This window comes from Carettochelys insculpta, chromosome 2 (genome assembly GCF_033958435.1).
Source record: "Carettochelys insculpta isolate YL-2023 chromosome 2, ASM3395843v1, whole genome shotgun sequence".
In the NCBI taxonomy this organism is placed as follows: Eukaryota; Metazoa; Chordata; order Testudines; family Carettochelyidae; genus Carettochelys; species Carettochelys insculpta.
This window is the reverse complement of record NC_134138.1, coordinates 61,311,698-61,329,722: the sequence shown is the minus strand read 5'-3', so window position 1 is coordinate 61,329,722 and position 18,025 is coordinate 61,311,698. Positions and strand designations below refer to the sequence as shown.

The 18,025-nt window shown below is 41.4% G+C and overlaps 1 protein-coding gene across 2 annotated transcripts in view; it reads left to right on the top strand.

Moving 5' to 3' along the window:
• Positions 1-901: 901 nt before the first annotated feature.
• HNF4G (hepatocyte nuclear factor 4 gamma) overlaps positions 902-18,025 on the top strand; it is a 107,018-nt gene continuing 89,894 nt past the window's right edge. Inside the window, exons 1-2 of one of the 2 annotated variants that reach the window (XM_074985725.1) lie at positions 902-1,132; positions 3,096-3,208. In XM_074985725.1, the coding sequence (XP_074841826.1) occupies positions 3,200-3,208 (9 nt within the window). In that variant the 5' untranslated portion in view covers positions 902-1,132; positions 3,096-3,199. The remainder of the gene's footprint in view (positions 1,133-3,095; positions 3,209-18,025) is intronic. The other variant, XM_074985726.1, reaches the window with a different exon arrangement.

Sequence of the window (18,025 nt, the reverse complement as noted above, 5' to 3'; positions counted from 1 at the left end):
TTCCTCACACCCCAGGGCGGAATAAAAATTATTTATTTCAGTGCCAACAAGCCTGCCCCGCAGGAGGTATCTCGAAAGGACCGGTGAGCTATTTGGGTGGTGGGCTGGGGTGACGAACATCCCTCTTTCCTTTCGCTGACGTCCTCGTGGCAGCGCCTTTGCCAAAATGGGAACAACTTCCGTTATCCAAATGGGTAGGATGAAAGTGGCCACCGCGATCTGTCCCTTTTCTATCTGCTGGGCACGGTGCGGCTCCGCCTGTCCAGTTTACAGCGGTCTCACTGCCATGATGGGGAGCCCTGTTCTGCCTTTCCCTTGCCAGCTCGGCAGGATAAGCTGGCCCGGAGCCCCCAGCGGTACTGCTGCGCTGCGTTTGTGAAGGGGATCTTATTGACTGGGGGCTGGTGGGGGCAGTGGGATCGCCCCAGCAAGACTGCGGTGCTGGGCGAACGGGCACAGCCCACGCGTCCCTGGTTCGGCGCCGGCCTTTAAATCCAGCCACCCAATCGTTTTCTCGCCTCCCGCCCCACCAACTTGGCCCTATGGTGGGTGGCGGAAGCTCGGGCTGTCCACCCCCCCGATGCCAGTGGGGTGAATGGCAGATTGGTGGGGAAGCAAGGCCCCCACACCAAGCCTAGCTCCCCCTGGCTCTGGCGAGGCAAGCGGGAGCCGAGCACGTGCGCGCCCGGCCTCCCAGCCCGGGCCCTGGGCGCGGGGTTTGCTGCAGCTGATCCAGCCTCTTGCTCGGTATCAGGACCCGGGCGCGCTGCTGCCCCGCCCGCTGACAGGGCCCGGGCCGTGGGAGCAGCCCAGCCAGCAGGAGCCGCTTTCAGTTTTCCTTGCGGCGGCTGGTTACTGTTTAACATCCCCACCCACGTTTCAGTTTGTTTAGTAAATCGATCCGATGCCTGGCGCCCCGTCGCCATTGAGCAAAGTTAATACCCCCGCCGGCGCGTAGGGTGAAGGCTTTGCCCGCGGGCCCAGCTGCCTCTGCCCGAGCAGGATCGGGGGCCGAGGCCGGCCGTACCAGGGGCCCCCCGCCGGGTGGCGGGAAATGCTGCTGCTGCTGCCGCCGCGCTGACTTCGGCCACAGCGGCGACGCCGGAGGCAAAGCAGCGGCGCTGCCCGGCAGGTAAGTTTCACTTGCGCACCGGGGCCGGCCGAGCGCCCCTAGCCCGGCGCGGGCCCCCCGGCTTCCCGACCAGCCCAGCGCCCCCGGGGGCCGCCGCCCGGCGCGAGGGCGGACGCCCAGCCAAGTGCGAAGGGGGAAAAAGTGGGTCCGGCGGCGCGCGGGAGAACAATGGTTTCCGGAGGCGGCGGGTCACGTGCCTAAGGGCGCGCGGAGGCAGTCCAGGTCTGTCGGAGGCCGCGGGAGGCCCCCGGGGCGCTTTGCCTGAGTCAGAGGGAGGCAGCCGGGCTCCGGGATAGCCCTACACCGGCCGGGGCGTGCCCCCTCCCCCGCGCTGCCCTCCCCGCGAGAGGTGGGAAGCTGCGTACAGGGCGTGCGGTGCCTCGCTGGTTTCTAGGCTGTAGCCGCGTGGGCCCACGTGAAGTGGGCTGGATTGTTATGGTAGGGCTGGCCACCCCAAAGACACTTGGGAATTATGGGCCGGCCTTATCGGGACGTGGTAGAAGACACAACTCCTCCTGGAAAGTTAAAGCCAGCGGGGAAAGCGAAGAACGCCCTGGCTTTCACGCACAGAGCAAGTGTTAGGCCCTATTCGAGCTTGCAGGCTAAGTCAGTGTTTCTTAAACTTTTTGAGACCAGACCAAACACCAAACAATCCAATTTTTTTCTGCAGAACACCTGCGAACCTTTTCCTGAGAACATTTTCAGACCAAAAAACCCAAACAGCAACACATATAGCAAAAGCAAACTGAAGTAATTAAATCAGGTATCATAGCAGTGGAGAAGTAATAGCTCATCTGGTTTTAATAACAGAAAATATATACCGTCAATGTAGGGTGTCAAAAGTGTCAAATGCTTGGGGCACACTTGCTAGTTGTTCACTGAACACCAGTGTTCTGCAGAACCTAGTTTAAGAAACACTGGTCTAAAAGACAGAGGGAAGTGTCATGCTGTGGTCTGTGATACTAGCTTCCATCCAGGGTAATTAGAATGACAAATAGGTTCAGATAGTTTAATTCAACATATATGGAGGAGCAAAACTAACATCATCCTTCAGGTTTAGTTATCACATTTGCTATGGTCAGTTATCCTCCCTGGCTATGCTAAAGTAGACAGTTTCACTGCATATAGCTATCAAAAACCTTTTGTTGATTTTATTATATTTATTTTTGAGGTATTGTGATTTCCTGTCTATGTCATGAAGCCAATAAAATCTTTTAAAGTGTCACCCATGTTACTGAGTTTCTGAAAATCTATTGAGTGAGACAGAATGATTGGATCGCATAGCTTTACAGGTTTCTAAATGTCTTGATTTTAGGATTTACTTAAGGGTTACTGGAGAAAAATATAAAGCACTAAATAATTCTAATATCTCTTAAAGGTACTAATGTGCAGCTTATGCAACATGCCCCAGACAAATCTGAAATATTCAGTTCTACACAGGTGTTGATATAATATTATGAACAAGATATTATTGATTATTTTTCCTTTTTTATGATGAGAGAAAATATGGAAAACCTTTCAAATGGTCCTTTGTAACTCAGTTTACTCTTCACATCATTTCTCTGTCTGAAGGTTTGAAAGGAAAAAAAAAATTAAAAGGGCTATTCATTGTCTGATACTCAGTTTCCTGTCCCTCTCCTCCTCTTTCACTGTGCTGCCTGAGGTTCACCTCAAACACATAAAAATATCAGGTGTTGGAAAAGATCATAATGCAGTGGTGTGCAGAACGTTACCTTTCATCTGAGCAGCTCACACATACAGAGCATATAAAGTTTCCTCTGCTGTTCTTTAGCACAAAGCATAACTGTACGTAAACCTTATTCTTCATAAGAAAATGGATATTTGGGTCAAATTCTGCTTTCGGTTATACTGGTATAAATACAGAAGAACTAATAGGTCTAATTCACTATTTTGCTGTCACTCTTTTGTGCCATAAAGCCACTTTTCTAATTATATTTTTCAGCATAGGATGAATCTCCACGTAATGGGAGGTAGCAGTCGAGTAGCTCATTGTCACTCTCCTTAAGTAACCACCAGTATAGAAGGCATGGCTGGAGAAAAGGAAGTATGATAATAGTATGTGTGGCAATCCTTAATTACTTGACCTGTCCCTTTCAGAAGTGAACGGGCATAAATTAGATCAATCCTGAGACTGTTCTAATTTATACTGAAGTTTAATTCAGATCCTGACCCGGCAGAAGGCGAGCGTGCTTCAAGGTTGTGTAAAGACGTCTTTGCCCCCATGCTTTTTCACGTCCTGTGCCTGGTACTCTTTGACTGGACCTAAGAAATAGTGCTGTGCATTTGAACTAGTGGAAATTCAAACTTGGGTGTCATTTGCTTGAAATGACTTGTTCAGTGTTTTGGTGAATATGTTTACTTAGCTACAAACTGAGCAGCTACTCTAATCTGCTACTGACTTTGTTTATATAGGCATGATCCTGTAACGGTTTGAGTACACCATTACCTTTCTTTCAGGAGGCAATCAAATTTTTCAGTATTCAGCCTGAAAAAGAGAGGCCCAATATATATTTCTGATGTTACATATTTCTATATCCAGCATCATACATCTTTCTACACTGGCCTTTTGTTAGATAGGGAGAAAACAGATTCCTTAGGCTTTTACTAATTCTTTTATAAGGAGCGATCAGTGGTAAAAAACCAAACTTTTTTCAAGGCATCCACAACGTAGTAACACAATACCTAGCATTTCTACTTATAACATCTTCTGCAAAAAGGTTGTTCCATCTGGGGAATTTCAGAGCAGTCAGTAAAACACTGTGATTTGTTCATTATATGAAAAAAAAACAGTTATATCAATAATAAGTCTGGTATGCAGATAGTTGAGTTAGGAATCATTCACTAGTATTTTACTGTCATTCTGAGACAAATAGATTTTGGTTTAGATCTCTTTAATGTTAAGTGGACAGCTGCACTCCAGTTGTTTAATTGCTGTACCTGTGCTCCAGACTCTCTATTCTACACTCTCCCCCCCACCCCGCCCTTTCAGTCTGCCGTAAAGTAATATAACTATTTCTGGCAAAGCAGTCTATGGATTAGCTGTATCATACCTTACTGGTTAGGCTACGTAGGAATGACACAACCTTATTTTTCAGGAGTAGTAAGGGCACTTTGCAAGCTAAATTTACAGCTCATAAGGGTTTAAAGGTGCCTTGATTGATTTCTTTTATCATATTTAATTGATCAACTCAGCTGAATGGAAGGCTATCTTTTGCTTTGTAATTAAGTTCAAAAGCAGGTGAAGAGATCCTCTTGATGGTGACCTGAAGGAGGAAAATGCAGGCAGAGTTGTAAATGCTGTGTCTTATGCTGCACTGCTGTTTACTGCTGTCTGATACGTAATGTTTCATGGCTATGTTGTTCCACTGTTTATACAGACATTATTAGAAGGCAAAGTTTGGTATGATTTTGTGATAAATTATCACTTGTTATAATAATTAGTAGGATTTTTAATTTTTACATCTGTTATAACAGTGTTTCCCAAACTTAAAACCTTTGTATACCCCTTTTGGGACTGCAGCCTTATTGGTATATCCCTCTCCCCCTAGTGCCATCCCAGTGCTTATCTCCTGATTTTTTAATAATTTATTTTCTGCTGCATACCCCTTGAAATCCTTTTGCATACCACTGGTGTTACAGATACCACACTTTGGGAAACACTGTGTTAGAAGAAAGCATTCCATAAGCAAATCGTGTTTGTAACATACAAGTTTTATTAAGCAATGGTACACACATTACACACAGCTTGTTCGGGGTGTACATTATTCTGAAACATTCCAACATGTTTTACCTTTTTAAAATATCCTGTATTTTTGTAAAGTTGGGATGATTTGCATCACAATCAGAAAGTGCTTAATTAGCAGCATATTTGATATGTGGGACATTTTAATGCATCCTTTAACAGCTTTGATTCAATTATTTTTCATTTCAAAATTTCAGTAAAAAAAAACCCTAAAAAGCAAGTTGAAGCAGTGTATGTAGAATGTTATAGCTGAAGTCTATCAAACTGAAAGGCCCAAGCTACATTTTCAAATCTTTTCCAATTGTCAATTTAAGTTAAGTGAAAATGAAAGGTCTTGGTTTCAGGATTGGGCCATTGAAACGTAAACATGCTGCTTTCATTTTGTAGCAAGGCAATCTCCCACCACATATGTATTCTTAAAAGGTTCATTCATAATTCTCCCTTCACACTTCTATTGGAAATGACAGAATTCATTATTTTGAACTCCTGGACTGTTTTTCTGAAACTCGGGTGATAAATTGTATGAGATTTAGTTTACAGTATGACATGGTAGCCCATGAAATTTAAGAGTCTCAGGGCTAGATCCTTCCTTCTATGTAACACCATTGGGAAGGACCTAGTGAGTCTTAATCCAGATCCTGTGCCCATAATTGCCCATGAAGTAAGAGGGCAGGATCTCTATCTAGTATTTACAGCAATTTTAGGAAGGGAACTATCACTTTGGCTGGAAGTGTCAGGAGAATTACCAAACCAACTAACACAAGCAACAGCATTCACTAGACAGAGATTTTTTTTCTGAATACTCAGCCAAATATTTTCTACTCCTTAGTTGCCCTGGCCACCCAGGGCATGTCTATACAGCACCCTTATTTTGAAATAAGCTACTCAGGAAGAGCTATTCCGAAATAGCATATTTCAAAATAACGCTTCTACACAGGCTGCATCTACACTACAGAGATCTTTAGAAAGAAGCTGTTCTGGAAGATTTCTTCCAAAAGAACTTCTTTTGAAAGAGTGCATCCACACAGCCACCACTCTTTCGAAATAACAGGACAGGGATCGAAAAATCGGGCCCCATGAGGACTGCTCTTTCAAGAAAAAAGGGCCTGTGGAGCATCTACACATGTTTTCTTTCACAAGGGGGTGCTTTTCCTGAAACAGGAAATGAAGAGTGATTTTGAAAGGAATACTGCATTCTTTCAATTTACTTTTGAAAAAATACTTTTTGTGTATAGATGCTTTGTGGGATTTTTTGAAAGTGCCCCCTTCTTTCAAAAAATCTTTTGATTTTAAAAAATCTTTTGAAAGAATGTTTTAGTGTAGACACAGCTGCAATGACTACATCTATACCACTCTGATACTTTGACAGAAGTTCTTCCAGAAGAAACCTTCCAAAAAAACTTCTTTAGAAAGAGTGTGCATACACACAAAAAAGTGGATCGAAAAAATCACTCCACTCTTTTGATAGAGATCATCCAAACAGCCCCTGCTCTTTTAATGGGACAGGGATCTAAAAATCCAGCTGAGCATCTACACATTCTTTTCTTTCTGAAAGAATGTTTCGGAAAAAGCCGCTCCTCCTCATCTGGAAGAGGAAAAAGGGCTGCATTCTTCTGATTTCAGATCGAAAGAGTGCATTTTGTGTGTAGGCGCTCCACAGGTTTTTTCAAAAAAGGCCGGCTTCTCTAAAAAAAACTTGCTAGTGTAGATGCAGGTGATAGCGCTTAGCTATTTCAAAATACAGGCATCTACACAATAGAGCCTGTTTTGAAATAGAGCCATTGGCTGCACTGTGACTTATTTTGAAATATGCTGTTAAGACAAGTAATAGAGCGTATTTCAAAACAGCTAGTTTGAAATAGGAGCTATTCCTTATAGAATGAGTTTTACTAATTTTGAAATAAGCCAACCTCTATTTTGAAGTTATATTATATAACCATACTTCATTCTAGACCCAAAGGAGTAAGAAATCCATGTCCATTGCATCTTTGACCACTTTGCTGAGGCTGTTCACAAGTACAGTAAACCCTCATGTTACATGGGGGTTGTGTTCCTGCAACTCCCCTGTAACTCAAATTTTTGCACAAGTCAGCTGGGAGATAGGCACCAGGCTGTTGTCTGGTTCCTGGCTCCCCTGGGTTTGCAGGAGCCAGGAAACTGACCAGTCCACCAGGGCAGCTCAGTTTCCTGGCTCCCAGAGTGATGGGGAGCCAGAACCTGGGGGTCAGCCTGTTTCCCATCTCTCCATCACTTGCGGGACCCTGGAAGTTGACCAGCCATGTGGCAGGGAGCCAGGAACCACTCCTTGGAATCAGGAAACTGACCAGGACTGCTTCCCTGGTCAGTCTCCTGGCTCTGCAAGTGGAGGGGAGCTGGGAACCAAGCAGCTGCCTGGTTTGCAGCTCCCAGCTACTCCTGTGACCAGGAAACCTCTCCTGTCAGGGATGGCAGTTACATTAATGCATTATGGTTGCACGTATTTTGGGGGTTTACTGTATGGCATTTGTTTGTGTTAGGGTGATTTATCTGTTGAGAACTATGCTGATATCAACTCATTTCATACAGGCTGCAAAACAGACACTAGCTGTCATTAATTTTGCTGTCACTCTGGGCTGGATTTAAATTGGTAGCCAAGCTAGAACCGTATACACCATTTACTACTGCATTTCAGTACTGCCATCACGTTCAGTGGTTTCTTAAAATCTTTTCATGCTCTTTCCCTTTGGAGGGTTTGGTCAGCAGACGCACATCAGATTGATTTGATACCTTTAGGATTAGCTACCACTTCAGTAATTTTTGGTGATGTTTGTTCAGTTGCATTTCAGTCTGCACTTTTCAACATGTTACCAGGAAAACTAGATTAGTAATCTTTTTATTTTTTGAGCTATGAAAATACTATGGTTGTTTTTTTTTTATTGTTGGGCAGACATAGCTGATAGCTGATGCCATGTAATATAAATGTGTTTTCTCTCTGTCTATTACCAGTTACTTGGTTTGTTTTAGATCCCAAAATGCATTGCACTTTTCATAACAAACTATATTTTAAGAAGCTTTCAATGTCTTCTGAGTCTCTTGCCACTGTTCACTTTAATATTTTCACATTCTTCTGTTGTTGCTTCTGACTTTCATATATTTTTCTATTATTCTTGATCTTTGCTTTGAGCTTCAGTAAATTTGTGTATTAAATATTAAACATATAACTTTAACATGTGGTTTCAGGAAACTTGGAGACACACTTTTTAGTAGCAAAAGGATTTGAATTGCCAGAACTTGTTCTGCCATGAATTCAAACCAGAGCATAAGACTAGCATAACAAATAATTTTGACCATGACAAGGCTGTTGACAAAAGAAATAATAAGAACAAAGACAGAGACAGAGAACCATTGGCTTCAGAATCATATTCTGTTTATTGTTTTAAAATCTTGTAGATAAATAAATACCCCATCACAAAGGTGCAGTAAGAATCAAGTCAATACAAGAAAAGTCTAGTCATTATACCAAAACCGAAAAGGAATATACACAAAAACAGAACAGAAGGTATTGTGTTAGAATTTTCCCAGAAAATGATACAGATGAGAGATGACTGGAAAAATGGGGAGGGGGGATTTAAGGATGGGGTGAAGGATTTATTGATGTGACACTATGCAATTCCATTTGTTTATTCTACCTAGCTTCTGAACATTATATTTCAGAGTGGGTGTTTTTAGTGTGGTAGAATTAGGATCTACTCTTGAATTATTTGTAACATATTCAAAACAAACTGATTTATATACTCTTTTAATAATTATTTTATTAATATTATAATATTGAATATAGCACTATAGAGAATAAAGTCACTATCCTGCTCCAAGGAATAATTTAATCTAGATTAAATACAGGAGTTGATATTACTCAGCACTTCATAGGATTGGGCCCAGTTAGGAAGATGAGACCTCTCTAGAAGTAAAGGGTTTTTTGTTTGCTTTCTTTAGTGGTTGGTGGTTTCTTTGTCAAATCATAGTGTTTGTAGGCAAATGGCAAATTGGTAACTTGGAGAATGAGAACCTGTGTTTGTAGAGTTGATATAACACAGATAGGACCAGTGCAAGATTCTTCTTCAAACTAGGCCTGAATCCTCAGCTGAAAGGGCTGAGAAGGTAATGCAATCTTCATACCTTCATTTGCTCTTCATCCTTCTATAGCTGTCAAAAAGGAAAAAGTAAAGGTGCATTTTATTATTTGGACACTTGTCCATGAAAAACTTGATTGAAATCAGCAACTCAATTTCAATTTTGGTTTATGGTAACATCAGAGAATAAGCAGTTCTACTTTAGTATTTTTTTTCAATAGGAAGGGAATAAAGGACCCTTTAAAATTGAATAAATATAGGAAACTGTAAATCGATAAGTTTCCAAGCCCAAGGACAAGGAGCTATTAAGTGGGTTACTAAATGTAAGAAGCAGCTCAAAAAGGAATTCAGATTTTAACAAAAATTTCACTGTAAGATTCATAGCTATAAAATTTAATCAGTTTTTTATTTTATTTTACTTTAGTAGGTCGTGTAATTTATTTCCTAAGATACATTTGAAGTTGAAAACAATAAGCTACAAAATGAAATACTCTGCTAGTACCCTGGAAAGACCTCTCTAAGTATGTATTCGACATAGAGTCAAATGAATGTTTTAAATTTGTTATATAATGTAGCAAAATCCTTGGTAGGAATTAAATGAGCACATTTTAGGTTGGTTCAGAGCATATTATCACCCTACTGAAGCAAATACTTTAACCCTTGGCCCTCTACACCTTTAGTTGCTTCATATTTTAAGCTAGAGCCACTATTTTTCCCCGATAAGATAGTAGCTGATCAAGGAGCATCAAAGAGCAGCCCTAGCCAACTCAGTGTCTAATTGTTAAAACTCTGTTGTACTGAGAGGGATGAAGGGGGCAGAAGCCCTCATGGCATAAAGGTGAGTCAGCAGTCACTCAACACCAGGTACCTTAAAGGACATGGAAAGGTTGCTGTCCATTTGGTTCTAGCAATCTGGAGGAGCTGTGGAAGTGTGGTTTTGCTTGCTAAGAGTGACTATAAAATGGCATTTTCTTATTAAGTAGCTGTGATCTCTGTGGGTAATCAGAGTGATAGCTTTTGTATTTTATCATCAGTCTGTGGAAAAGGTCCTCTCCAGCAGGTCTATGTGATTATGAGGAAAATTCATCTCTAGGTATAACCAAGCAGTCCAATAATAAATACTCTTGAAGCAGGGTTGTGTGGGGCACTTTTGTTTACAAACTATATTTGTAGATTAAGCACTATCCAACAACTACAGTTCATTTGACTTTGGATGAGTACAGTAGCCCCATTATCACCTAGATCAAGCTCCTGATTTACCCTGTAGTCCTTCAGTGTGTGTGTGTGTGTGAGAGAGAGAGAGAGAGCGTATATTTCTTCAGGTATTTAGGAAGCTTTCTTACTTGTATAATGACTTTACTTTCCACAGTAACTGTTCAAGATTTTTTTGTTTTCAATTATGCTTTCCTCCACATCAAATGAGGCTAGGGTGTCTTAAGGACTAAATTCTCTTACTTAACAATTTATCTTTGGCCTGATCCCATTCCCACTGAAGTCTAAATTCTAATTGACTTTAGTGGGAACAGGACTGGCCCTTAATATGACCACAGGCCCAGTGAAAGTCTTTTGGAGTGGCAGTGACACTAAAGATATTATAGTTTGTAGAGAATACGCACTGTAAGAGGAAGTGGTTGTATAGGCAGGCTTATCCTTCAGTTTTATGAGGGAATTAGGAATCTTATGTGACAATCCAAGCTAATGGGCCAAATTAATGAGGAAGTTGCATACATGTGGATCTTTGGCCATCTCAAAAACCTATGTGTATGTGAAAGCACAAAAGGAGCCAGAAACATCTGCAAGTGAGACTGCATTGTCACTAAGAAAATATGTAAACATTTTTCTGGCATTGGTGCAGGCTAAGCACAAGCATTTTTACCAGCATGTAACTGTTCCACTTGGTCTACTGTTACATAGTTTACATATATGTGGCCCCTTTTCATCTTGTGAGACAGTGGTTAGCAGTGGCGACGAGGCTCTATGGGCAGTGTTTGAGTCTGCAGCTTCTCTCATGTCTTATCCATCCAATATTGGATTTGCACGGTTGACTGCAGAAACCGCATCTCAGTCTAATTCTGAATTCTCGAGTCTGAGAACTTTTCCTTTGAAGACGAAATTCTTTTGCGTTGCTTGCACATATACTATTGAAGTATGATGTGCCCTGTCATAGCAGTAATGGCCAGGTATTTTGACCTGATGATGTAGATTCCCAGGATTTTGGATCAATGTTGAATTTTTTCATGGTGTTTTTGCATGTATTCTTGAATCTTAGCTTTGGTCTTCCTGTTGTTCTCAACTCACATGACAGTTCACTGAAGAGGATTTCTTTGGGAAGACATTTGTCACCCATTCTTCTCATGTGACCAAGCCAACCTAGTCTTCTGCTGTTGAGGATTTCTACGAGGCTGGGTATGCCAGATCTTGACAGGACATCTGCATTTGAAACGTTATCTTGCCAGTTGATATTCATAATGCTGCAGAGACAGGGAAGATGGAAGCTGTTCATTTTTTTCTTTTGGTTCGAGTAGGTGGTCCATGCCTCAGAACCATATGGCACGATACTCAATGTACATGCCTGGTAGATTAATATCTTTGTTTTCACTATCAGCTTAGGATTGTTCCATGCATATTTCGGAAGTCTGCCAAATATAGTAGCTGCCTTCCTGATTCTGATGTTCAGTTTTTCATCCATGGATAGGTTTGTGGGGACAGTAGATCTAAGGTAACAGAATTGTTGAACCACATGTAATGGGCCGTTACCCAGAATTACATTGGGTTGCTGAGGTATGCCTTGAGTGGATACAACAGTTTTCTTCATGCATATGTCAAAGGAAAACAACTTGTAGGCTTTGGACAGTGACTGTAGTGTGTCTCCATTGTCAGTGACGAGAGCTGCATCATCTGTGAAGAGGAGTTCCCTAATGAGGATTTTCTTGACCTTAGTTTTGGCCTTCAGTCTTGCCAGGTTGTAGAGAGAGCCATCTAATCTTGTGTGGAGAAATACATTGCTGCGTGAGTTTTGAAATGCACAATTTAGTAGAACTGAGAAGAATATGCTGAAGAGGGTGCAGACACCCTCGTTTGACTCCACAGTTCATCGCAAACAGTTCCAATGTAGATCCATCGTAATTGCACTGTTGCTTTCATGTTTTTGTGGAAGGATGTTATGAGCTTGAGTAGGGTCAGTGGGCAGCCAATATTAGTTAATACTCTGTATAGTCCTGATCTACTAACTGTGTCAAATGCCTTTAAGTTGACAATTGCTATGAATAACGGTTTTCCTTGTTCTCTGCATTTTTCCTGTAGTTGTTGAAGAGAGAAAATCATGTCCATTGCTGAACTGCCAGCCCTGAAGCCACATTGTGTTTCTGAATAGATTCGATCTGCGAGTTTTTGCAGGAGTTTGAGAATGACATGGGCAAATTCTTTTCCTGTGATGCTCCGTAGCGAGATGTCTCTGTAGCTGTTGCAGTCACCCTTGTCACCTTTGTTTTTATAGAGAGTGGTGATGTTTGCATCCTTCATATCATGTGGGACATCTCCTGCTCTCCAACATTTTAGTAGTAAATCACAGAGGAAGGGGAAGAGCACAGCCTTGTTTGCCTTCAGGACTTCAGTTGGGATTCTTTCATTTCCTGGCGCTCTTCCATTAGAGAGACCATCAAGAGCTTAAAAAAGTTCATCCTCCATAGACTCTGCATCTAGCTCAGACATTTCTGGAAGGGTTGAGATGAGGCTGTCAAGTTCAGGTTGTATTGTGTGCTCGGGAAATAAAGACTTAGGTAGTGTTCCACCCATCTGGATATCTACAGCTTTTTGTCTGTGATCACCGGTCCATTTAAATGCTTCAGTGCGGTGACTTTAGTAATGTTTGGTCTGAGGACTTTCTTCAATCCATCATACATAGTTTTCAGGTCACCCAAATCAGATGCCTTTTGAATATTAGAACATAGATCAGCCCAATACCTGTTTGCATACCACGTAGATTCTTTCTGAAGAACAGATCTTGCATGTTGAAGTTGATCTCTTGTACTTTGAGATGGGTTCTTTATGTTATTCAGAAATGCCTTGTGCTTTTCTTTGAGAAGAGGCCTAAGAATGCCAGAATTTTCATCGATCTAGTCTTTGTTGGAAAACTTACATGTTCCAAAGACAGATTTGGCACAATCGAATATTGCATCTCTGAGCGTGGACCATGTTTCAACAGTTTGTTGGTCTGGTTTGTGTTCCATTTTGTGAGTAACATCATCTGCGAAGACAAGAGTATTTCAGCACATCTCTGGTATCACGGGTATTGCTCTTTGGCTTACTGCATTCCTTTGTCATATAGAGTTTCTTTGGGATGATTTTCACTCTGCTGATGATCAAGAATTGATCAGTGTTGTAGTCTGTTTATTGTGGTAATGTGATTCCTTCAATGTTGAGAAACAATGACAAATTTTCCTTAAAAGATAGATAAGGTTTGAGAGTCACTGTTTTTCTGAATCCTGCATGCCATAGCTATGGGTAAAACTGGTTATTAATATGAGATTGCTAGTTGCCCACCTTCTCACACTGGCGAAAAGCATTTAATTCCATTAATGATATCTGACAGATTCCTGTTGAAAATCAATAACCTGCTTATAGCAGGAACCTTACTTTTTGACCTAAACCCATGTAGAACCATTTTATGTGCCTCATTTGTCATGCAATTTAAGGGGGAAAAGTCCTCTAAACAATATACTGTCAGTGTATTCAGTTTGTTTATTTTTGTTTTTCCAGCCAGAAGAGGTATTGATAACATTACCTATACCTGATAGTCTATAAACTTTTGAGTTCACATAGTAAAGAGAACAGAGGTACTTAAAGAGACCATGAAGCTCATGGTGGAGGTGTGCCATTTCTGGTCGGTAACATGGTACCTCCTCTGGAATTTGTCACTATTTATATGTACAGCAACAAAAGCAGGTGAACGTCGCGGGGAAAAAACTATTAATTTTTCTGGGTAAATATCTTGGTCTAGGTTGCTGGATGCAATGATGGAGAAAAAGTATTCAATCATTTTTTGCTTCAATGAATGGAATTCAATGTGGTTTGCTGTAGAACTAAGACCTGACTGAGAACATAGTGCTGCCTCTGAGTTTAAGAAAACAATATAGCTCTAATCCCCAAATGAAACTTTTCATTTGAATAAACAGTTCAGTTAGGTAGACTTAGAAGCATTACCCTATCAATATTTCCTTTTAATAATTGAACCATGCTAACTACAGTACACAAACTCAAATTAAATCTTTCTCCTGTTCATTTTAAACTTTTGAATACATGTTGAAACTCTCTCATCTGGCACTGTGGGACCTGACTGGTGCCGAATGAGAGAATTTGCCGAACCATGGGAGATCAATATTTTCTAGCACAGGGGTCTGCAACTGAAATAGCAAGAAGAGCCATTTTTTCAAATTCACTTACAATATCAATACTTCAAGAGCCAAAAGGCGTGTGAATACAAGACAATCCTTAATAAATAAAGTCAAATTGTAATTTTTCTTACCCCTATTTTAAGAACAGCACACAAAATTATTTGTCTCAGTTAGAAAGTTGTTACTTCCATCTCCAGGCTTTTACCTGCCTCAACCCACCCAATCCACTCCTCTATCCCCAAGCTTTACTTCCCATCCCACAAACTGCCCCCCTCCCCCAAAACCCCAAACTGCCACCCCAATCACAGGTTTAAATCTTTCAGCCCTAACTCTGCCCTCCCCCCAGCCCAAGGTTTAATCCCTTCAGCCCCAGGATTTACCAGCCTTAGCCGACAAGCTCCATGATCTGCCACTGCTCCTCCATGGCCTCTGCCTTCCCTCCGCTGCTGCCCTCTCTCACCTTCTTCTACATGTGGCTGCGCAGCTCCCGCAGGGCCAGCCAGCCCTCTGTACAGCTCTCCTCTAAGCTGACTTCCTCCATGTGGAGCAGCTCCCTGCTGCAGCTGACTGCTCAGTGGCTCCGGAGACTGCTGCCACTTAAACAAAAAAACTAAATTCCATTTAAGCGGCGGCAGCCTCCAGAACTGGAAGAGGAGTCAGTGGGAGCCTTGGAGCTGCAGGTTGCTGACCCCTGGTCTAGGGTGGGATTCCTTCAGAAAAAAAAAAATTGAAAGAATCCTTCTTCCTGAAATGAATACAGAAGAAGAGTTTTCAAATATTCTTTTTTTTTTTTTTACTTTTTTTCCAAAGGAATCCTACCTACATGTCTGTTTTTACTTCCAGAAAAGTCTCTTCTGGAAGCACGATCATATGCAAATGAGATGTGATATGTAAATCCATGCTTCATTTGCATTTTCAATCTCACTAGTTTACATTCTCTTTTCAGAGGGGAGTGCTGTACAGGAGCAGCATAAAAGAAAAGGCAAAAAGGAATTTAAAAGACAAAAACTGGCTAGCCAAAAACTCAAAGGCTATGTCTACACTAGCCCAACACTTCGAAATGGCCATGCAAATGGCCACTTTGAAGTTTACTAATGAAGCGCTGAAATACATATTCAGCTCCTCATTGCTGTGGCTCACCGCCGCGTGGCTCATCCAGATGGGGGTCCTTTTCCAAAGGACCCCAGCAACTTCGAAATCCCCTTATTCCTATCTGCTGTTAGGAATAAGGGGATTTTGAAGTTGCCAGGGTCCTTTCGAAAAGGAGCCCTGTCTGGATGAGCCACGCGGCGGTGAGCGGTGTCAATTTCGAAGTGCCGTGGCCGCCGGCATTCGAATGAGGTGCTGAATGTGTATTTCAGCGCTTCATTAGTAAACTTTGAAATGGCCATTTGCATGGTCATTTTGAAGTTTTGGGCTAGTGTAGACACAGCCAAAAAGTAATATCAAAATATTTTTAAGTACATCAAAAGCAGGAATCCTGCTAAATAATTAGTGGAGTCACTGGATGATCCAGATGCTAAGGAAGCCCTCAGAGACATAAGACCATTGTGGAGAAAAAAAATGAATTCTTTGCTTCAGTCTTCATGAGCCATTCCTTTTATGTGACAGACCGAGGATTATCCCAGACTGAGGTGTGATTAGAGGAGGTTTTGGAACAAATTGACAAACTTACTAGTAACAAGTCACTGGGACCAGAGACATCCACCCAAGATTCTGAGAGAACCAGATATGAAATTGCAGAACTATTAACTGGTTTGTAACTTATCCTTTAACTCAGCTTCTGTACCTAATGACTGGAAGATAGCTAATGTGACACCAGTATTTTAAATGGCTGTCAGGGCAGTCCTGGCAATCACAGACCAGTAAGGCTAGTGTCAGTATTGGGCAAATTAGTTGAAACTATAGTAAAGAATAAAATTGTCAGACACAAAGATGAACATAATTTGTGGTGGAAAATTTAACATGGTTTCTGTCAAAGGAAATCTTGCCTTACTAATCTACAAGAGTTCTTTTATGGGCTCAGGAAGTGTGTGGACAAGGGGGATCCAGTGGATGTAGTGTGCTTAGATTTCCAGAAAGCCTTAGATCAGGTCACTCACCAAAGACTCTTAAATAAAATAAATTGTCATGGGATAAGAGGAAAGGTCCTCTCATTGATAGATAACTGGTTAAAAGACAAGAAACAAAGAGTAGGAACAAATGGGTAAGTTTTCAGAATGGAGAGTGGTAACTAGTGGTGCTCCCAAGGGTGCATACTGGGACCAATCCCATTTACCCCATTATAAATGATCTGGAGAAAGGGGTATACAGGTGGCAAAATTTGCAGATGTTACTAAACTGCTCAAGATAGTTAAGAACAAAGCAGATTGAAGAGCTTCAAAAATATCTCACAAAACTAAGTGATTTGCTACAAAATGACAACTGAAATTTAATGTTGACAAATGTAAGGTAATGCATATTGGAAGAAAGAACCCCCAGCTATACACACAAAATGATGGGGACTAATTTAGGTATAACCACTCGAGAGAGATCTTGGAATCATTGTGGATAGTTCTCTGAAATCATCCACTCAATGTACAGGATCAGTCAAAGAAGCGAGCAGATTGTTAGGAATCATTAAAAACGGGATAGAGAATATCTTTCTGCTTCTATATAAATTCATGGTACGTCCACATTTTGAATATTGTGTACAGATGTGGTCGCCTCATCTCAAAAAAAGATATATAGGCATTGGAAAAGGTTCAGAAAAGGGCAGCAAAAAGATTAGGGGTTTTGGAACGGGTGCCATATGAAGGAACATTAGAAAGAATGGGACTTTTGTGCTTAGAAAAGAGGATGCTAAGGGGAGATATGATAGAGGTCTATAAAATCATGACAGGTGTGGAAAAACTGAATAAGGAAAAAGTTATTTATTTGTTCCCATAACATAAAGACTAAGGGTCACCAAATGAAATTAATAGATAGCAAGTTTAAAATTAGCAAAAGGAAGTTTTTATTCATGCAGCACATGGTAGGCCTGTGGAACTTTTGGACAGGTGATGTTATGAAGACAAGAACTTCAAAAGGGTTTGGGAAAGAACTAGATAAATTCATGGAGATTAGGTCCATCAATGGCTGTTAACTAGGATGGGTTGGAAGGGTGTGCCTAGCCGCTGTTTTCAGAGGCTGGAAATGGATGACAGGAGAGGGATCACTTGATCGCTGCCTGTTCTGTTCACTTCCTCTGGGGCATCTGGCATTGGCCACTGTCAAAAGACAGGATACTAGGTTAGGTGGACCTTTGGTCTGATCCAGTATGGCCATGCTAGTGTTCTTAAAAATCTCATAATTTAGGACTCTTATTTTGGGGTTTAAAATAAATTAATTAGCTGAGCTTGTTGGATAATCTTGTACGTGGTAACATACCTCTCAAATTTACCTCATTTCAGGAGACAATTTTGGGATTAAAATAAATTGTCTCTGTCCTACCTAAATTAGTTATCCCACAACTTTCATTATTGACAGTCTTTTACATCAACAATAAAGAATGACAAAACTGATGTTGTAGACAAATGTACTGAGGAAACAAATCCTACAGCTTCTAAAGTTGCCTGTCTAGATGATGTTTTGTGTTTCTTTATTTTGG